Source organism: Rhinopithecus roxellana, chromosome 12, assembly GCF_007565055.1.
Source record: "Rhinopithecus roxellana isolate Shanxi Qingling chromosome 12, ASM756505v1, whole genome shotgun sequence".
Taxonomy (NCBI): domain Eukaryota; kingdom Metazoa; phylum Chordata; class Mammalia; order Primates; family Cercopithecidae; genus Rhinopithecus; species Rhinopithecus roxellana.
In genome coordinates, this window is record NC_044560.1 from 128409843 (window position 1) to 128432770 (window position 22928).

Here is a 22928-nt window from a genome sequence, read left to right on the forward strand (position 1 = left end):
TATGGAACCATAATTATAGGCAAAAAAGAAAAACATCATTAATGTGCCTTTCCCATTGTAGGAACTCACATATCTGTCATGTTGAGAACAATATCACTTTTCTGCTTCTGAGAACATGTTGTAACTTTCAAACTAACCTGTATTTACTGTCATAATTGTTAAATCAGACTACTAAGATGATATGTTTATTAGCACACACTGCATACTTGTTTAAAAAATGAAACTGAAAATAAACACTACAAACTGTGAAATTATGGGAGATGTTTTCCTTTAATTTCCAAGTTTTCTGTAACAGTTATATCACTCTTATAATTCAAAAAAAAAAGCATTAAAATTGTTTTTATACAATTTATATATCAGGATTTTTAAAATTAAGTCCCTACTTAAGGGCTTTTTTATTACTTTAAAAAAAAAAAAAAAAGAATCTGACCACATAGGGAGTCCCTGTCTCTACAAAAAATTTTGAAAATTAGCTGGGCATGGCGATGCATGCTTGTAGTCCCAGCTACTCAGGAGGCTGAAATGGGAGGATCCCTTGAGCCTCACTCTGCATCCTCAACACAGGTTGCAGGATGCAGTGAGCCAGATCGTGCCACTGTACTCCAGCCTGGGTGACAAAGTGTGATCCTGTCTCAAAAAAAAAAAAAAAAAAAAAAATCCTTGCTAAACTAAAGCAAGAAAACCAGTATAAAGCTGAATTGCTAAAAGACTATTTTAAATATTCAAATCCTATCTCAGTAAAATAAAACCTTTATCATCAATAGCACTAACTTTGAACACACAATTGTATCATCAAGATACTATTAAAGGCACTAGAGATTCAGGGGCAAAAACCATGGCTTATATCCTCAAGAGACTTACTACTTAAGACAATGGCATGTGCTGACAAAAAAGAATAAAAAATACTAGGGAGCATTGGATATGCCAAGCATATAGTACATAGAGAAGTACAGTGAAATAGACAGCTTTTGAAGTCCTACAGACCTTGGTTCAAATCTTAGATCCACCACTTACTAGCTTACTTACTAGCTCCTCTAATTTGTAAAACATATTGTTAGATTCTAAGTGTAGTAAAATTCCTGGCATATAGTAATACCCAAAGGGAAGTTAACAGTATTATTATTATTAGGGATACGGGCATTAGGGAGTAAAATTGATTACTGGAAACGTTTTCTAAAAGTATTACATGCTTTTTTTCTAATCTAACAGAAGCAAAAATCAAGATCATCCTTCTTCAGGTTTTACTTCTCACTGACAAGAAGTAAACAGAACAACTAGAAAAGACAACTGAATTAGAAAACATTAAGGCTGTAAAGCATTGAAGAACCCAGAGAAAGTCCACTAGGTCTATAAATCATAGAACACTGTCTATAAAACAGGATCTTAAGAGTTGGAAAGGTCCTTAGATCAACTAATTCAAACTCCTCTAGTAGAAATAAGTTCCAGGTTTTGTCTCCAAGGTCAAAGAATTGTTAACTACTTTTGTTCATGAGTATATATATCCTCAGTACCTAGAGTAATTCCTAGCACATAGTAAATGCTCAGCAAATATTTGTTGAGTCTATTTTAAAGTTAAGAAAACTGAGGCCTGGATATTTAACCCAAACCCATACAGTTAGCTGTTGCCAAAGCAGAACTGGAACTAACATTTTGGTACTCTAGTATTCTATCATCTCTAGAAGCTAGAATATCATAATTTAGGTAATTTATTCTGGTGGCTGGGGAGTTGAAGGGTTGGTTGGCAAGCTTGGAAAAAGGAAGGAAGGAAGGCATAAGCTAAAACGTTTTACACATTTTTTCCCCAAACTCAGTTTTGCTTAATTGGTAAAGGCAAGAAATTATAAACAAGATAATCCCAGTATAGTATCTAGTATATAATAGGTACTTTAAAAATATTTGCTGTATGAAAATCATCATCATATGAACAGAAGCAGAAACTAACTTGAGCATGCTTAATCTCCATAACTGTTACAGAACCCTTTAGAGCTTTCAGTCATTCCTACAACAGTTATTAATCACTTTCTTCCAGCTAGGTACTATGGGAGAAGATGGATTAAAAGATGTCCCTGCCCTGAATGATCTCTCACTTGAGTATACCTATGTCTAAATGTGTGTGCTGGGAGGGTGGGCGGGGTGGGGAGAACAGCGGATGACAAACGGGTCAATAATGAATGTGAAACCAGGCTGCATTGTTACTTAGTGTATTAGGCTCAGGCAGTTACAAAAAATTAAAATTAAATTCAAAAACCACAAATCTGCAAAGTTTTGAAATAATAAGGCAGCACACTAGGGTATACTAGCGACTGGAAATGTTATTTTTTTCCCGTGCCTTCGTAATTCCTCTTATTGCCTCTTCATGTTTTAAAATCAGAATATTCTGAATTTACTTACTTGAATTATCAATAAAAATTAACCACCAATGTATATTCTCTCATGTGTGAGGCACTGAAGGATAATAGCTACTACTGACTCCGTTCTTACTGTGTACACATTAATACCTAAATATATAACCCAAGAACATATGTAAATTTTTAAAATGGCTATAAAACTGACAGAGCCTGAAGCAATTCTCCAGAGATGAATGACAGTAAATAGAAGCTAAAAACATGGTATTACCCAGGGAGAGAATAAAGTATGTACACAACTGAGATGCAATTTTACGGAAGTCTTCAAGAGCACAAAACCTTCAAGAAGGGAAAACTCCTGCCAGAATTAGCCAACAGAGCCAGAAAACAACAGCCTGCCAACAGGGATCTTGTTTAATGCAAGTCACTAACTACACTCTCAGAAAGTGAATACCTAAAAGTCAGTGCTGTCGCTGTTCAAATTGGAGTTTTGGGAGGACCCTTCCAAACATACATAACCAAGATTAAACCACCACATTCCATGTTAAAGGGTTCTTCCCTCCTGTTATCTGCTTGTCAGAACAGGACAAACACCACCACCACCAAATAAAATGGGAAACAGACTTCCCTTATGACACTTAGAATTCTGCAAACACGAGTTAGTTATTTTACATGAACCATGTACGTGACTCCCGGTTTCTGAGAAAACATTTTTTTCTCTCTATCCTAGTGCTAGGTAAAGCACCCCAAAGCCTCTTGATTTTAAACACAGAAAACTCCACTGCCGAAATGTTTGCCCCATCCCAGCACTAAAGCCTTAGAAGCACCGACGAATCTAGGCCAAGGAGAGTACAAGATGGCAGGAAGATACCACAATGCAGACAAGGAAGACGGGGTGGGCCCCAATCGGGAAGCACGCGCCACCAGCCCTGGAGAGAACCTTCTGAGAAGGAGACGTGGGGGCGAGTTTGGGTCAGAGCTGCAGGAAAGGGCTGTCAGGTGTCTGTCACTTTATCATCCCGGACACCATGTTTACATTGTAATTGGCTTCTTTACAGAGAGGGAGGGACCAGGTTCCCAGCGTGAGTGATGTTTAGAGGTTTTCTGAGAAGCACAAGGACTGGACTTTGACAGGAAGCAACGAGGCAAGAGGGAAGCTCGAGAACTGGTTTTGCTGAGGATTCCCCCAGGAGAAGTGCTCCCCGGGCGGCCGTTCCTGGCACCAAGACTGGCGGAGCCACCACACCCGTTAAAGGGATCCACTGGGACAGCCTCAGGCGGGAGCCCCCCGAGGGGAAGTGGAAGTGGAAGCAGACGTGGGTAGGAAAGGCTGCATCGGGGGTCTGACCCAGAAGGAAACCTGATGAGGAGGGGGAGAGGCTGAACGGAGGAAGGGGCTGGCAGAGTAGGTAGCTGAGTAGGATGAGACTTCTTTGGAGGCGAAGCTAACTACATTAAAGTGCTGGGAAGGGAGGATTTCCGTCGGACTCTGCGGGAAAGGCAGGTCTGGAGAGGAAAGACTGGTTTGGGGGGCCCGGGCGTCCGGCTCTGGAAGGCAACTCCAACTGGGGGCGGCGCGCAGCCCGCCCAGCGAGCAAGCCTCGTGCGCCCCGGGGGTGCGGCCGGCCCGCGCGAGCTCAACAGGAGCTCACCTGCGGTGCGTGCGGCCCGGTGGGAGGAAACTTCCTGGGTGGGTGAAAGCTGCCCCCCGCGAACCAGCCCGGCACCGGCAGAGCGCGGCCCGGTCATAGTCCACTCGGCTGCCGCGCGGAGGGCGGCGGCGCAGAGGGTGGCGGGGGCCGCGCGGGGCGGGGCAGGGGGCGCCCGACGACCCTGGGCGAGGTCGCGGCGGCCGCACCGGGGCTCCGGCTCCGGAGGGCGCCTCCCGCAGTCGCACCCGCTTTCCCTCACACACACTGGCCGCCCGGCCCACAAGCCGAGAAGCTGCCCGGGTCGACGAAGCTGAGGGCGGTGGGGGAGGGGGCACCGGCCGGCCGAGCCCAGCGGACGGGCGTGTGGCGTTACCTGTGTCAGAGAAAGCTGGGCCGCCGCAGCCATGGTGTTTCCATCATGCAAGGGAAGGGAAGGAAGGACGGGCTGACTGGGGCTCGGGGCGGGGAGAAGGCGGAGGGAGCGGCCGTAGGCGAGGCCGGGGCGGGCGTCTCCCCTAACTTCCACAACTTCCCTCCTCACGCCCGCCCCGCCCCTCCTGGCCCCGCCTGGCCCCGCCTGCCCGCCTGCCCGCCTGCCCGCCCGCCGGAGCAGGCCGCGGCGCCGCCCAAACCCTGGCACCGGAGTTTTAGCCGACGGACCAGACCCTGCCCCTGGGGTCGCCTGGGAAAACCCGGCGCGGACATAAAATTAAAGCGGACGGGCTGCGGAGGCGACTCCAGATTGGCCTGTGAACTTCAGACAGGCCACCTACCTACGCTGAGCTCCTGCTTCTGAGAAATGGGGGAAATTATAACCAGAGGCCAAGTTGCTTACAAGGACTAAATGAGATAATGATAGAAAATAATAATGGCACTTTGTATGTGCCAGGCTCTGTACTAGACTCTTATTTTTTGAATTGTATGAATGAAGGAACTGAAACACAAGTGTCTTACTAAGGTCATATAGCTAATTATATAGCTGAATTAGAATCCAAATCTGACTGTAAAACCTTTATTTAACCATCTGCTAGTATATTGAAAAAGACGTTAAGTTATTCCCTCCCACAGCCAAAATCCATTTGGAAAGGGGAAGCAAAAATGTATTTGCCCGGTGCCTGTCACATTTAGATTGTTTAATAAGGGAACGCTGGTGCCTGTAGCACTCCTAGCTTCTCTCATTGTCCACTTGGCAAACTCCTTCTTTCTCAGGGCATAATTCAAGTATTGCCTCCTTCGCAAAGTATCTTTTTCTCCTCCTCATGTCAAAGTTACACACTCTCCATTATAACCTTTCTTCTCTACCTTGTGAAGTCATCACCCTAATGACAGTTTACACCTATCTATCCCTCTAGATAAAGAGCTCCTCAATGCCAAGACCTGTTTTCAATATATTTCTATATCGTCAGACCCTAGCATTACAGTACGTGCTCAGTAAAGGCCTTCGTTCCTGCCTATATTAAACATAACACATCCTACACCTTCTGATGCTGCCAGTCTTCAGTTGGATTACCCAGTTACTTGAAAAATTCATCTTCAAAGGCTCAGAGTATATACCACCTACTTCAAGAAGCCTTCTAGGAACTCCACACCCCACCTCTAAGTTGTTCTGATGTGACCTTTTTTATACTCTGCCTTATTTGTAAGCGTTAGTTGAGGGCTTGTCTCCACCTCACTGCACTGTAAAATCCTTGAGGACAAGGGGCTGACTCACTACTATATCTCCCTCATAGTTGAGCCTACCACAGAGACTTCAATAAATGTGTTTGCCCGAATTGGTCTTAATTTCTTAGTCACGTTGGCTTCCCATGACAACAAACCACAACTCCTATCAGGCCTACACCCATTACCATTATCATAGCAGTCCCCGTGGTAGGAGGGACAACCGAACAAGACCCAGGATGAAGTTAGCCCCACCTAAGTTTTTAGACTATTGGTGCCACAAGCAAACCATCCCAGAAATTTCCCCAGGAACTCCTAATTATACTCAGACCCCTTCTGGCAAAGGCCAGCTAACAAAAGCAAGCCATATAGGTCTGGTGAGTAACCACTTATTAAAGAGCATCTTCCTTGGCTTCTTTTTTGCTGTTAATGTCTTTAACTGAAGAGAGAATAAGAGATACTGTTTTACATTACTTCACTTTGGTACATTTATCAGCCATAACCACAACCGATCTTTCTACTGGTGTTTTCTACTTTATATTAGCACATTTGAGCTTTACAACTCTAAGAGGAAATAATCCTCTTACTCACTTTACAAATGAGGTCATGTAGGGTCACAGAGGCTAAGTGATTTGCCCAAGGTTATACAACTAATAGCCAAAGACGCATAGTATAGTGAAATAAATAGGGCTCGGACATTAGGAATATCCAGGTTCCAGTCCTGGCTCTCGCATTCACTAGTTGTATACCCTTAGGGTTGTTGTGAGGATGAATGAAATAACATATATGAAAGTGCCTAAACTTGTAGCTACACAAATTATGAAATCCGAAAATCATGGAGCAAATTGCTTTGGGGAGTATAATTTCACTTGCTATTCAAGGAGACTCCTCCAAACCATATGAGATGTAAAATATTCCCCTCAGATAAATAAGGTGGAATCCCTGCTGTATAATTTCCTGGAAAGGCAGTGGGAGTAGCAAAGAGAATATTAAGAATCACTTAGAGTGTGACCTCAGGCAAACCATTTAATCTCTCTGAGCTTCAATTTCTCATATATGAGCTTCAGTTTCTCATATAGGAAATGTAAGGAATTATTACTGTTATAACTCTTATATGATTTATATTAAGTCAAAAGTCACACCTTATCCAGGCATGGTGGCACATGCCTATAGTCCCAGCTATACAGGAGACTGAGGCAGTTGCACAGAGCACAAATTCAGCCTGGGCAACATAGAGAGACCCCATCTCAAATAAATAATAGCTTGTGTGTATACAGTATTGCTTTTCACAGTTTATAAATGTTTTATTTTTATTTCTATTTTTTTGAGAAAAGGTCTCACTCTGTCACCCAGGCTGGAATGCAACAGCACAATCTCGGCTCACTGCAACCTCCGCCTCCTGGGTTCAAGCGATTCTTGTACCTCAGCCTCCTGAGTAGCTGGGATTACAGGCACCCGCCACTATATCAGCTAATTTATATATATATATATATATATATATATATATATATATTTTTTTTTTCTAGTAGAGATGGGGGTTTCACCATGTTAGCCAGGCTGGTCTCGAACTCCTGACCTCAAGTGATCTGCCTGCCTCAGCTTCCCAAAGCGCTGGGATTACAGGCGGGAGTCACCGCACCCGGCCAGATGTTTTTATTTATAGACTCTAGCACAACTTCTAATGTTCAGTAAGTACATTATAAAAGTTTGTTGGATTGAACTGAACACGATCTCATATATAATTGTTATTTGGATCTTCACTTTATCCCCATAAGAAAATCAAGGAACAACTATTTTATAAATAACTTCTATAAGTAAGAGCGTTGACAGCAGGCTTGGGTCTTGATTAACAAAAAATAAAAAGAATCAGATGCCCCAGCAAGGGAAGACTTGCTTAAAATCTTTATAGCAGAATTGCCCACATCCCCCTCCAGACTACCAATAATTTGTAGTGGCTCCTTTCCTTATTCGTAGGTTCTGGTTTAAATTAATGACATGTAATGGAGGATGGGAGCATGTCTATAGGGAAGAGAGTAATGGGCCAAACTCCCAAAAAAGGCCTAGAACTTCTGAGAGAGGTTTTTTTTTTAAAAAATGACAAACCAATGACAATTTGCAAATGTGTGTCCCAGATCTCATCAGAGCACTGGGTCATATCCCAAATCTATTTTAGGAGAGGAAAATGTAGCAATCGAATATATGTTATAATCTAACTCATTATAACAAGAATGAGTTGCATGGAGCAGACAAGAAGAATTTATCTGTTTTTTTCTAGGACAACTTAATGTCTCTGGGTCACTAAGCCTCATTTTCCAAATTATAACATTGAAGGTAGTAATATCTACCTTGTATGGATGGTTTAAGGATTAGAGCTCATGTATAATGGCCTATCAAAGGGACTGGCCTGGACTAGATGTTCAATAAGTAGTAGCTATAGATACCATTCTTCAAGATCACTATTTAACTCTCCACCCTTCAGGCAACCCTCCAACAATTAAGTTGGTTTGACAGATATATTAGTTACATAAATGGGGATGCCAGACCAGACCAGGTGGCTCATACCTGTAATTCTAGCACTCTGGAAGGCCGAGGCAGGAGGATTCCATGAGCCCAGGAGTTCAAGACCAGCCTGGGCAACATAGTGAGACCTCGTCTCTCTCTCTTTTTCTTTTTAATCAATCAAATAAAAATAAATAAATAAATAAGAATTGGAGTGCTTTGAACAACTGACATATCCCCGTCATTGAAAAAGTAGATGTTCCCTAAGTAAATAAAGTTGTATCTGATGACTTAAATCTGAATACTAATAGCTAACAATTGCTGTTTTCTTTTTTTTTGTTTTATTTATTTATTTATTTAATTTGAGACAGTGTCTTGCTGTGTTGCCCAGGCTGGTCTTGAATTCCTGGGGTCATGCCATCCTCCTGCCTTGGCCTCCCAAAGTGCTGGGATTATAGGTGTGAACCACTGCACCCAGGCAAATTGCTGCTTTAATGTGCATTATTTCGTTTATTCCTCAAAACAGCTCTACAAGGGTTATTTTTAATCTTTTCTTTTTAACAGAAGAGGAATTTGTCCAAATTCATAATGACCACGCTGGGAATTATACACAGGTCTTCTGACTCAAATGCACTTTTTCCTAGGGTGTGTTGCTGGTGTCCTGCAGATATTAATCACCACCCAAGAAAACTTGTTAAAATGGTGCCTTGAACATGGGAAGCTGAAGATGAGGCTCTGGATTTACAATAAACCTAAACCCAGGATGAGCCTAAAGAGGAGACCTTAAATCATAAACAGCTTTGTCACCAACCATCTTTCTATCCTACTCTAACTCCAACCCCCCTCCCCCATCCATCCTTAAAGGAAATCAAGACTACTTTTATTTTTCTTATTTTCCAGGTTTTGGAGGCAACTGTCGTATCAATGCTTCATGAACACTGTGTGTCTGTAATGTCAGCATCTAGAAAGTTCAGAAATGTGAGGTAATAGAGACTATGAAAAAAAAAAATGAGGAACTCTCCGAATACACAAAGAGACAGTTTATTTGCATGAGACTTTGAGAGATGGGCTTTCCATATAGATGGTGCTAAACTATATTTTAAAATCTTACTACAATTCTTATGGTAATCTGAAGCTCATCCTTCTAAACTGCTGGTTTCATAAATATAGTCCATCATTGTTCGCGTTTGCCCAGGGCAGAAAGAATATGTGAGGCGGCACAATAACAACAATTGTGCTACACAAATAACCATCCCTGTGCCAGGGACTGAGCCATGAAAATAACAAGCAGTGAGAGATTTGAAAATGCCACACACATGCAGGGTGTGATAGGACAGTTCAAAATTGTCATCATCGCTAACTTTTCAGGGCAGTGGGATGCCTTGGGAAGAACTTGAGTTTAGGACTGGGAAGGCCCAGGTTGGTCCGGTTTTGGTCCTGCAGGTTCTTTGTTTGGTGACTTTGCAGAAGTCAGGAACTATACCAAGTCATGGTTTCCTCTCCTGTAAACCGAAAGTAATAATAATACCTACCTGCTCATGCCATTACAATGATTAAATGAAGGTTCATGTGAAAACCTGGCAAACAGCAGAAACTAGATAAGCATTAGCTCCTTTTTCTTCCTACTGGAGAACATGTAGGGTTTAAGTAACCAGAGCATAAAAATAGAAAATATTTTTAAAGGTTTCCAGTGGCCTTCCAAAGCCCACTTAATGGTTTTTTAAATAACATTTATTTAATCCATTTGTAATATTTATTGAGTACTATATAGTAAGAGAGGTTATTATATTTATGTCCCCAAAGGCCATTGGCTTCTAGTGAGAAAGCAAACACTGTTTTGCCCTTGCCCTATGTCCTTCCTTTCCTCTCTGTCCTTTATGAAGGGTCCTGGAAGCCTTAAGAAACCAAAAAGAACACCATAGGAAAGAAACCTTGCACTCACGGCTGCAGGTTCTTTCATCTGCAGGTTTCAAAGCATTTTCTCCATAGGTAATTACTAGCCCTGCTTACCATGTGTGAATGCTGAGACACCATCAAATTAAGAAGCTTGCCCTAAATCACAAGGCAAGTCAGAGAATAGGCTACAGACAGAACAAAGCTGTCCTGTTTGCCAGACTTGGGCTCTAAAGTAGGGCACATGAGAGTCAACAGAAGACTTCCAAGTGATGAGGAAAAAGGTTTGAGGAATCCTGATTCTGAATCAGTGCAATAACAAGAGCATGGGCTTCAGAGTCAAATTTGATTTCAAATCTCAGCTCAGCCCCATTTGACTGGCTGCCTGACCTTTGTCAAATCATAAACTAAGTCTAGTTTCCCTTTTTGTAAAATGAGGATATTCTTACTTCTAAGGGTTTCGGGGAAAGTTAAATTATGTAACTAGTGTGAGAGAGCCTGGTTCAGTATCTGTCACTTAGCAGGTGCTGATAACGTTGGTTTATGTCATTGGGAAAAGTTAATATATCTCCCCCACAAACACAAAATAGCAAATAGACAACTCTTTCAGTCAAAGATTTTCAAAGCCATAATCACAGTTGTGTCTCAGTTTAAACCCATGACATCTCACATTATAGCACAAATAGAGGATGCCTTGTTCAGGCCTTCATCACTTTTCTTCCTTGATTCTGTGCTTTCTCTCATAGCCCGAGTCCAATCTACCAGCAAGTTCTGTCGGCTCAATCTCCAATATATATCCAAAATCCTAATTTCCAGGTCTGACCACTTTTTACTATCTCCACTACCATGGCCTTTCTCTTGGACCACTGGTAAAGTTTCTTAACCAATATCCCCACTTCCATGATTTTACCTATGTTCATTCTCCATATCATAAACTGAATAATCTATTTTTATTTACATCAACCCAGGCTGCAGTGCAGTGGGACGATCATGGCTCACTGTAGCTTTGAACTCCTGGGCTTAAGCGATCCTCTTGCCTCAGCCTGAATGATCTTTTTCTTTTTTTTGAGACAGCATCTCACTCTGTCAGCTAGACTGGAGTGCACTGGTCCAATTTCAGCTCACAGCAGCCTCCATCTCCCAGGCTCAGTTGATCCTCCTACCTCAGCCTCCAGAGTAACTGGGACTACAGGTTCACACCACCACACCCAGCTAATTTTTGTGTTTTTGTAGAGACAGGGTTTTGCCGCATTGCCCAGGCTGGTCTTAAACTCTTGGGTTTACGTAATCCACCCGCCTTGGCCTCCCAAAGTGCTGGGATTATAGGGGTGAACCACTGCAGTCTGCCTGAATGACCTTTTTAAAACATAAACCAGATCTTATTATTTTCCTGGTTAAAACCCTACAGGGACTTCTCATCAAGCACCTGAACATGGCCTACCGTGGGTAAAATATGTGTCAGCAAAGCCCAGAAGAGCAAGATGTTTGGTGAAATGGAGCATGGTAGAGATGAGAGAGAGGAACTAGCAGGGAAAGGTGGAAGGGGTGTTAGAAAATACCCAGAAGGACTCATGGCTGGACTACAAGAGGTTGAGAGAAATGTTTCTCTCTGGAGATTCTCTTTTTTGTAAAATGAGGATATTCTTACTTCTGAGGATTTCGGGGAAAGTTAAATGATACAACTGGTGTGAGAGAGCCTAGTTCAACATCTGTCACTTAGTAGGTGGTGGTAATGTTGGTTTATGTCACTGGGGAAAGTAGCTCAAGAGATTCCCAAAACTAGCTCAAGAGATTCACAATCACCACTGGAAGCAAAGGAGATTCTTATTGTTTTCTGTTGATGGCATTTTAAAATCTAGTGGCCTGGGTTTTTTTTTAAGCACCCAATCAGGAATCTATTTTACCCTTTTTTATTTATTTATTTATTTTTACTTTTATTTTTATTTTTGAGTCTCACTCTGTCGCCAGACTGGAGTGCAGTGGCGCGATCTCAGCTCACTGCAACCTCTGCCTCCCAGGTTCAAGCAATTCTCATGCCTCAGCCTCCTGAGTAGCTGGGATTAGAGGCACGCACCACCATACCCGGCTAATTTTTGTATTTTTAGTAGAGACGGGGTTTTGCCAAGTTGGCCAGGATAGTCTTGATCTCCTGACCTCGTGATCTGCCCACCTAGGCCTCCCAAAGTGCTGGGATTACAGGCATGAGCCACCGCACCTGGCCTATTTACCCTTTTAAAAGTAAGAGTTATACACTAGGAGCCCTAACATCAGGACAATGGTTAAGATGGACTTTGGAGGCCGGGCGCGGTGGCTCAAGCCTGTAATCCCAGCACTTTGGGAGGCCGAGACGGGCGGATCACGAGGTCAGGAGATCGAGACCATCCTGGCTAACACGGTGAAACCCCGTCTCTACTAAAAATACAAAAACTAGCCGGGCGAGGTGGCGGGCGCCTGTAGTCCCAGCTACTCGGGAGGCTGAGGCAGGAGAATGGCGTAAATCCGGGAGGCAGAGCTTGCAGTGAGCTTAGATCCGGCCAGTGCACTCCAGCCTGGGTGACAGAGCGAGACTCCGCCTCAAAAAAAAAAAAAAAAAAAAAAAAAAAAAGATGGACTTTGGAATCAAATTTGACATTGAATCAAGGTCCTCCACTTATAAGCTACAACACCATGATCAACTTATTAAAACTCTTTGACCCTCAGTTTCATGCAGACTACCATACAGAAGGAATAAAAGAATTAAATAGACAATGATTATAAAGCACTTTGCATAGTATCTGAGACATGGGGAGTAAGTGTTCAACAAATGGGGACTATCCGATGATGATGGTGATGATGAGGATGATGACGATGATTAAGAATTGGGTTATCTTTTAAAAAAAATTTTTTTAGATACAGGAAGTCACTCTGTCGCCCAGGATGGAGTGCAGTGGTACAATCATAGCTCACTGTAGACTCAAACTCCTGGGCTCAGGTAGTTTCCCACCTCAGCATCCCAAGCAGCTGGGACTACAGGCACATGTTCCCATACCTGGATAATGTTTTTATTTTTTATAGAGACTGGGTCTCACTAAGTTGCCTAGGCTGGTCTTGAACTCCTGGGCTCAAGCAATCCTCCTGTCTCAGCCTCCCAAAGTGCTGGGATTACAGATGTGAGTCACTGTGCCTGGGTGCCTGGGTGCCTGCCTAGGGTGAGATTTAAATTGGCCTTGTAAGCTAATGAAAAGTGAAGTCTATTCTGAGGGCAATGTGGAGTCATTGAAAGGTTCCCAGGAAGGAAAATAAAAATCCAAAATCATGTTATAGAAAGGTAACTCAGCCGGGCACGGTGGCTCACGCCTGTAGTCCCAGCACTTTGGGAGACTGAGGCGGGCAGATCACTTGAGGTCAGGAGTTTGAGACCAGACTGGTCAACATGGCAAAACCTCACTTCTACTAAAAATACAAAAAAAAAAAAATTTGCCAGGTGCTGTGGTGCACGCCTGTACGCCCAGCTACTTGGGAGGCTGAGGCACGAGAATCTCTTGAACCTAGGAGGCAGAGGCTGCAGTAAGCCAAGATCACGCCTCTGCACTCTAGCCTGGGGGTGACAGAGCAAGACTCTGTCTCAAAAAAAAAAACAAGAAAGGTAACTCTATTCAGCATTACACTGGAGTTTCCAGCCAGGGCAATTAGGCAAGAAAAAAATAAAAAGCCTCCTTATTGAAAAAGAAGTAAAACAATATTTGCAGATGAGATGATCTTGTATATATAGAAAATCCTAAAGAAAGAAAAATCTGTTGGAATAAACGAGTTCAGCAAAGTTGTAAGATACATTAATATAGAAAAATCAATTATATTTTTATACACTAGCAATGAATAATCTGAAAATGATAGCCAGCTATGGTGGCTCATGCCTGTAAGTCCCAGCTACTTGGGAGGCTGAGGCAGGAGAATTGCTTGAGCCCAGGAGGTAGAGGTTGCAATGAGCCGAGATCCCGCCACTGTGCTCCAGCCTGGGTGACAGAGTGAGACTCTATCTTGGGTGGGGGGGAACTGAAAATGAAATTAAAAAATCAATTCTGGCCTGGCACAGTGGCTCACCTCTGTAACCCCAGCACTTTGGGAGGTCAAGGTGGGTGGATCGCTTGAGGTCGGGAGTTTGAGACCAGCCTGGGCTACATGGTGAAACCCTGTCTCTACAAAAAAAAATGCAAAAATTAGCCGGGCATGGTGGTGTGCACCCGTAGTCCCAGCTCCTCAGGGGGCTGAGGTGGGACAACCACTTCAGCCCTCCCGGGCAGAGGTTACAGTGACCCCAGATCGCGCCACTGCACTCCAGCGTGGGTGACAGAACCAGACTGTCTCAAAAATAAAGAATAAAAAATATCAATTCCATTTACAATAACATCAAAAAGAAAAAATACTTAAGAATAAATTTAATAGAAATACAAGATTTGCAAATAAAAACTACAAAATATTGGCCAGGCGCGGTAGCTCACGCCTGTAATCCCAGTACTTTGGGAGGCCAAGGTGGGTGGATCACAAGGTCAGGAGATGGAGACCATCCTGGCTAACACGGTGAAACCTCGTCTCTGCCAAAAATACAAAAAATTAGCCAGGCGTGGCGGCGGGTGCCTGTAGTCCCAGCTACTCGGGAGGCTGAGGCAGGAGAATGGCATGAACCCAGGAGGCAGAGCTTTCAGTGGGCCGAGATTGCACCACTGTACTCCAGACTGGGCAACAGAGGGAGACTCCGTCTCAAAAAAAAAAAAAAAAAAAAAAAAAAAAACAACTCTAAGAAGAAAACATAGATGTAAATCATCTTTATTAGATCAGGCAATGATTTCTTAGATATAACACCTTAAAGCACAAGCAACAAAAGAAAAATTAGATAAAATGGATGTCATCAAAACTTCTCTACTTTGAAGGACACTGTCAAGAAAGTGAAAAGACAATCCAAGGAATGGGAGAAAATATTTACAAATCATATATCTGACAAGTGAATTCTAACTAGAATATATAAAGAACCCTTACAACTCAACAATAAAAAGACAAATAAACCAGGCATGGTGGCTCACACCTGTAATCCCAGCACTTTGGGAGGCTGAGGTGGGAGGATTCCTTGAAACCAAGGAGTTCAAGACTAGCCTGAACAACATATCAAGACCCTGTCTGTAAAAAAAAAAAAAAAAAAAAAAAAATTAGCTAGGTGTGGTGAGCCCAAGAGTTTGAGGCTGCAGTGAGCTATGATTGCATCACTGCACTCCAGCCTGAGTGACAGACTGAGACTCTGCCTGTAAAAAAAATTAAAATTATAGCCTGGTGCAGTGGCTCACACCTGTAATCCCAGCACTTTGGGAGGCCAAGGCAGGTGGATCACTTGAGGTCAGTTTGAGACCAGCCTGGCCAACATGGTGAAACCCTGCCTCTAGTAAAAATATCAAAATGCCTGGAATCCCAGCTACTCGGGAGGCTGAGGCAGGAGAATCACTTGAACCCGGGAGGCTGAGGCTGCAGTGGGCCAAGATCAGGCCACTGCACTGCAGCCTGGGCAACAGAGTGAGACTCCATTGCAAAAAAGAAAAAAATAAGGCCAGGCGTGGTGGCTCACGCCTGTAATCCCAGCACTTCGGGAGGCCGAGACAGGCAGATCACCTGAGGTCAGGAGTTTGAGACCAGCCTGGCCAACATGGTGAAAACATGCCTCTACTATAAATACAAAAGAACTAGCTGGGTGTGATGGTGCATGTGCCTGTAATCCCAGCTACTCAGGAGACTGAGGCAGGGGAATCACTGGAACCTGGGAGGCAGAGGTTGCAGTGAACCAAGATCGCGCCACTGCACTCCAGCCTGGTGACAGAACGAGACTCTGTCTAAAAAAAAAGAATAAAAACATTTAAAGAAAAAATATTATTTGGACTGTTGTGGGATAATAAACTGTAGATAAACGAGGGCAGAAATTGGTAAAACATATATAAATTATTGCAATAATCCAGATATGATAATGGCTTGGGGCAGGGTGTTAGTAGTGTGGTGAGAGGTGATATTGCTCACTTTTTCTTAAGGTGAGCAACAACGCAGCATTTTTTAAAAAGTGAATGGAATGATCTGGTAGAAGAGGAAACACTGATGATACAAGCAAGAGAGGGAATTGTTGGAGTGCAGGGGAAAGAATTGGCTTTGAGAATACCGAAGAGGGCTGAGTATGTGGCATGGATGCAGGTGGTTGGGTTATCTGCTGAGAAGGAGGAAAAAGGAGAGGATATGAAAAGTTTGAAAAAAGTTATGAAATAAGCATTTAGGAAAAGTGGATGCACTTGAAAATGTAGTATGATTCCCAGGTAGCACTAAAAGCCCACTTGAGGTCAGTGGCGATGAATTTTAAGAGTCCAGTTGACACAGTTGTGGGTTTTTCTTCATCCCCTTTCCCAAAAGCAGAGAGTAGGTAGAGTTAGATTGTTCAGGGTAGGGATCTTGTGAAGCAAAATGAGAATGCAAGAGGAGGCAAGAGAAAAGAGGACCTATCAAGGGAGTGATTTTAACATCGGACCTTGGAGTTTAGATGGGTAAAAAGGGAAGTGAGGACACAAGATAGGTGAGGAATGGTAAAGAGATACTAGGATCACTGGATTGTAAGGCCCAGGGAGGGATCAGAGAAGTGTTGGAGTCAGGGCATTGGAAGGAGTGAGCTGAAAAAACAGGAGAGTTAGAAAGATAAGTAAGATTATTGGTAGATTATTAATCACTGGAAGCAACCTCCAAAAAAAATCATAGTATTAAGACCCAGTTCATGCCCTCTAAGTGCTAACTCTGTGATGGGAAAGACAAGACAGAATGAAATAAATATTAAAGAGAAGCACATGCTGCCGGGTGCAGTGGCTCACGCCTGTAATCCTAGTACTTTGGAAGGCTGAGGTGGACGGATTGCCTGAGCTCAGGAGTTCGAGACTAGCCTGGCAACATGGTGAAACCCCATCTCTACTAAAAAAATTACAAAAAATTAGCTCATCGTGGTGGTGCATGCCTGTAGTCCCAGCTACTCTGGAGGCTGAGGCAGGAGAATCACTTGAACCCAGGAGGCGGAGGTTGCGGTTAGTGGATATCACACCGCTGCACTCCAGCCTGGGCAGCAGAGCGAGACTCTGTCTCAAGAAAAAAAGAAAAAGAAAAAAGAGGAAGTACATGAAATGGCTGTGGAAGCCAAAAGGAAGCTGTGAGTAAACATGAGGGTCAGATCAAGGAAAGCCTCCAAAGCAGGTGGCATTTGAATCAAGCCTCAAGATGGAGCAAATGCAGAACGTGGCCTGAATAAATGTTCACAGTTATACCATTGCAGTGAGTGCTCAGAAAACAGTGGTTGGAGTGCAGGGTAGGAGCTATGGCAGGACACGAGACCAGAAAATTATCTGGAACAGGCAAGGGATTTTTGAATGTCAGGCTAATGCCTGGGCATTTTCTTTCTTCCTTTTTTTTTTTTTTTTTTTTTTTTTTTTTTTTTTTTTTTTTTTTTTTTTTTTTTTTAGCAGAGGAATAGATAATAGTGAGGTTAGGGGTTAGAGGTTAATTATTCTAAATAATTGATCTCATCTGGGCGCGGTGGCTTACACTTGTGATCCCAGCACTTTGGGAGGCCGAGGCAGGTGGATCATGAGGTCAGGAGTTCGAGACTAGCCTGACCAACATGGTGAAACTCCATCTCTACTAAAAATATAAAAATTAGTGGGGAGTGGTGGCACATGCTATAGTCCCAGCTACTTGGGAGGCTGAGGCACAAGAATCGCTTGAACCCGGGAGGAAGAGGTTGTAGTGAGCTGAGATTGTGCCACTGCACTCCTGCCTGGGAGATAGAGGGACACTCCATCTCAAAAAAAAAAAAAATTGATTCCCGTTGTTTGTCATGTTGTGAAGTCATACTGTTTTTTTAATTTTGAACAGTCTAGTAATTTTATTCTCCATCATGTCCCTAAGTCATATTAGGGAAGTTTTATACTTTGGATTTTCTGATTGTCCTTTCAAGATCATCTCCCCTCTATGGCAACGATAATGTTGGTTCTTTCTAAATAATGTTCTGTCACATGCTCATTCATTTTTTTTTTTTTTTTCCAAATGGCCTTCAACTTCATCCCCTAATGTTGTTAGGAAAGTCTAAGATCCCTCAGCAATCTGAAGCTCCTCTCAGAAAGGTGTGAGAAGTAGGTCGGATAGGATTAGAACTATGCTGTCCAGGGCATTCAGACCCATTGGGAAGTGGATAAGAATTAAAGGTGAACAGTCAGATCTTCCCAGGGAGAGGAAGCCACAAGAGACACAGCCTCACAATTGTGCTGTCACAGTGTTTTCAGAACTCAGTACCAATACCAATGATGGGGCCAAGCTTTTTGCAAGTGACGTTTATTATGTCATTTGAAAATATCAGAATCTCTGTCTTCACAGGCTAACCAGATGAGTATTGAAACCATTAATTTCTCTACCATGTCATTGTGGCTTTGGGCAAGCCCCTTCCCTCCTCTGGACCCAGGGTCCTGCCTATAAAACAAAGGGGCTCTATTCATCCTCCTCTAGGATCCCTTTCAATTCTGACAGGCTCTAATTTTTCTGTTATCAGTTATTCTTTATTCACTTTACAATATGTGCCAGCTTTTTTCAAGATGTGAGACCCTCTCACCCTCTTACTCCTCTCCTCAACCCCCTGTTATGACTTAAGTTGGGCTTTTCTTGTTTAAAACATTTGGAAAAAGTGGTGTGTTCACAGGACCTTTATTTGCCCTAAGACATTTGAGAGAAAATCGTGTGAAGGCCTTTGTTTTGTTCCAGCAGCCAAAACAAAAAAACCACCAGGATCGCCTGCAGCATCATTTTCTACTGCCCTCAAGTGGTCGTGGCCCAAATGTCTTTTCCTGGTTGCAGTTTAAGGAATAAAACGTGTTCTCGGCCGGGTGCGGTGGCTCAAGCCTGTAATCCCAGCACTTTGGGAGGCCGAGACGGGCGGATCACGAGGTCAGGAGATCGAGACCATCCTGGCTAACAGTGAAACCCCGTCTCTACTAAAAAATACAAAAAAAAAAAAAAAAAAAAGAAAAAAAAAAACGTGTTCTCAGAAGTGCTCTTGGCATCTAGGAGAGGGTAGGAGAGTCAGAGTCACAAAGGGCCTGAGGTGGAAAGGCCCTTACAGGATGTCTGATCTAAGTCCCTCGTCTCAAAAGGGAGAGACTGAAGCCCATCTTGGTTCTCTGATCAGTGAACAAACCTAGTTTCTTCTATCTTTAAAGAGCTATTTTATGACCCTGACTCTATTTCTGGTTCCATTTCTCTGCTCCCATTCACAGCCAAATTTTCTAAAGAGTTATCTCCATACTGTTTCTGTTTCTTCATCCATGCTGTATTATTACTACTTTTTATTTTTTAAAAATCAAATAATAATCTCGCTCTGTCACCCAGGCTGGAATGCATCGGGCTGATCTTGGCTCATTTCAGCCTCTGCCTATGGGTTCAAGTGAGTCTCCTGCCTCAGCCGCCCAAGTAGCTGGGACTACAGGAGGACGCCACCAAGCCTGGCTAATTTTTGTATTTTTAGTAGAGACAGGGTTTCACCATGTTGGCCAGGCTGGTCTTGAACTCCTGACCTCAAATGTTAAACCCCGCCGCAGCCCTTGTCTCCCAAAGTGCTGGGATTACAGGCATGAACCACCGTGTCCGGCCTTACACTTCATTTTTTAACTTTTTACTTTGAAATAATCTCAAACTTGCAGAAGAGCTGCAGAAATATTACAAAGAATTCCCAGATGCCCCAGAAGTTCTCATGTGTGGGCGTATGCCTACATGCATATACATGAATATGTATATTTTTTCCTGAGCCATTTGAATTGCAGTATTTACCCCTAATACCTTAAATATTTCAGTGTGTATTTTCTGAGAACAAGGACATTCTCTTATATACCTACATACCCACTCAGTACAACGATCAAATCCAGAAATTTTAAATTGACATAGTGCTTATATACAGTCCATATTCAACTTTCACTAATTGGCCTGATAATGTCCTATACAGCAGTAATTTCCCCCACCCAGGTTCTGATCCAGCACCTGATTCAGGTAATGCATTATACTTAACTGTCATCCCTTTTTTAACATTTTTTTTTTATAATTATTATTTTTTAGAAACAGGATCGCACTCTGCCACCCAGGCTGGAGGTCAGTGGTTCAATCACAGCTCACTTACAACCTTGAATTCCTGGGCTCAAGCGATCCTCCCACCCCTGCTTCCAGACTAGCTAACTAGTACCACAGGCATGCACCACTATGCCCGGCTAATTTTTTAAAAAATTATTTTTGTAGAGGCGGGGTCTCATTATGTTGCCCAGACTGGTCTGTAATTCCTAGCCTCAAAGCGATCCTCCTGTCTCTGCTTCCCAAAGTGCTGGAATTTCAAGTGTGAGCCATCACACCCAGCCTATTATAACTCTTCAGTCTCCTTTAATCTAGAATAGTTCCCCAGTCTTTCACTATTATTCAAGATACTCACATCTTTAAAGAGTACTGGCCAGGTGTTCTGTAGTGTCTCCCCATTTGGCTTTGACTCGTGTTTTCTCGTGAAGGGATTTACATTTTTTTCCAGGCAGAAATACTAGTGATGTGATGCTGTGTCCCTCTCAGTGCATCACATGGGGAGAAACATGGCGTCACTTGGTCCCATTATTGATGGCGTTCACTTTGATCAGCAGATTACGGTGGTATCTACCAGATTTCTTACTGTAGAGTATTTTTTCCTGTGTAAGTAATGGTAATCTGTAGAGAGGGACTTTGAAACTATGTAAATATCCTGTTCGTCTTCAAACTTTTACCCAGTGGTTTCAATACTCATTGATAATTCTTGTCTTAATCAATTACTGTGATAGTTGCAAACTGGTGATTTTCTACTTCTATCATTCCATCTTACATTTGTAAGCAAGAATGTTTCCTTCTCTCTAATTATTATCATCAGTATAAACTAATGTATTCTTAGTTTATTTAATGAGTTATAAACCATTATCCTTATTATATTTTAAATGTTCAATTTGTCCCCAGGTTTGGCCAATGAGAGCCTCTTCAAACCAGCTCCTGTGTCCTTTTGACATGTCTTCATCATTTTTTTTTAACACCTCCTTGCTTTCTGGTATAATAAGATGTTCCAGGCTTATCTTGTACTTTCACTGCCTAGTCTGAAAATCAGCCATTTCTCCAAAGAGCTACTCTTTAGTGGGGAATGGTGTTTAGAAACAAAGATCTGGGCATCAGATGTGCTCATTCCTATTGGAGTGTAATTGCTTCTAGGCCATTTTAGTAAACAGAGCCAAAGGGGAAAAATAGCAACCTAATGTTGTTTAATTATTATTATAACTATTTTTAATAGAAACAGGGTCTCACTTTGTTGCCCAGCCTGGAGTGCAGTGATGCTATCATAGCTCACTGCAGATTTGAACTCCTGGGCTCAAGTGATCCTTACACCTCAGCCTCTGGAATAGGCTAGGACTACAGGCCACTACCGTCAGCTAGTATTTTTAAATTCTTTATAGAGAGGGGGTCTCACTATGTTACCCAGGCTGGTCTTGATCGCCTGGCCTCAAGTGATCCTCCTATCTTGGCCTCCCAAAGTGCTGGGATTACAAGCTTGAGCCACTGCGACCAGCCCTGTTCAACCATTTTAAATTAAGAATTCGTTACTGATACTTTAATTCCAATTTAACACCACAAGATTCTTTCTCCTATTCCTTATTTGCATCTCCCTTTTCCCACAGTAAGAACTCTGGCTCTCAACAACATCAATATCTTTATTCATTTGTTTAAAATTATGATATAGGCGGGGCATGGTGGCTCATGCCTGTAATCCCAGCACTTTGGGAGGCCAAGGCTGGCAGATTGCTTGAGGTCAGGAGTTCAAAACCACCTGGCCAACATGGTGAAACCCCATCTCTACTAAAAAATACAAAAATTAGCCGGGCATGGTGGTGCATGCCTGTAATCCCAGCTACTAGGGAGGCTGAGGCAGGAGAATCGCTTGAACCCGGGAGGCAAAGGTTGCAGCGAGCCAAGATCACACCACTGCACTCCAACCTAGGCAACAGAGCATGACCCCATCTCAAAAACAAACAAATAAATAAATAAATAAGATATGCACAGAATAGAATTGCTACATCCATTCTGCTAACAAAACAATCTACTAAACGGTTCAAGATTTGTTTGCAGTTTTGTTTTGTTTTGTTTTTTGACAAAAGGTGTATATTCAAGTACTAGGTTCAAAAGTATTTAGATTAGTTTTTTTTCCTTCAGAGTGATTATATTGTTTATTTAAATATAGTTTGGTTCACTTGTTTCTGTTTATATTCAGTTTTAGGATCCCTTCCATTCTTGTTCATTTAATTCTGTTTTTAAATATGTAAAGGTAAACATTGTCACAAAATTAAAATCCATACAAAAAGCATATAGAATACTTCACAGATGTGTCATCCTTGTGTAGGAGTCAAGCCAATTTTCTCTGTATTGTTCCATGTTTTTGTAAACATGCTGTCAAAGCGAGCACACCTCTAATTCATTCTTCAACTTATTTAATTCTTACTTAGACCACCCACTTCACTGACCCTACTCCTGCCAAGATCATCAGTGACCAATATTTTCCTTAGTCTTATTTGACCTTTCCACTCAATTGACCTCTCCAATTTTCTTAAAACCCTCTCCTCTCTTGGTTTTTGTGATACCACATTCTTCTGGTTTACTCTCTCTTCGCAGGTCTTTCCTCACTCTCCTTGTCTATTCCACCACCCTAAAATCCTCCTGACTCTTCTTAGCTCCCTTAACTTCCCTCTGCAGACTCTCTTCCTAGATGATCTCAACTATTTCTGTGTCTTCAAATGCTGATCATGCTAAT

At 42.6% G+C, this 22928-nt stretch overlaps 1 protein-coding gene and 1 non-coding gene across 3 annotated transcripts in view; both read right to left on the reverse strand.

Moving 5' to 3' along the window:
* EPS15 (epidermal growth factor receptor pathway substrate 15) overlaps nucleotides 1-4467 on the reverse strand; it is a 163768-nt gene extending 159301 nt beyond the window's left edge. For both annotated transcript variants that reach the window (XM_030942712.1, XM_030942714.1), the window contains exon 1: nucleotides 4371-4467. In XM_030942712.1, the coding sequence (XP_030798572.1) occupies nucleotides 4371-4403 (33 nt within the window). In that variant the 5' untranslated portion in view covers nucleotides 4404-4467. The remainder of the gene's footprint in view (nucleotides 1-4370) is intronic.
* Nucleotides 4468-22479: 18012 nt separating this feature from the next.
* Nucleotides 22480-22583, reverse strand: LOC115892509. The gene has a single exon (XR_004052388.1). It is a non-coding gene; the product is annotated as a U6 spliceosomal RNA (small nuclear RNA).
* Nucleotides 22584-22928: the final 345 nt, after the last annotated feature.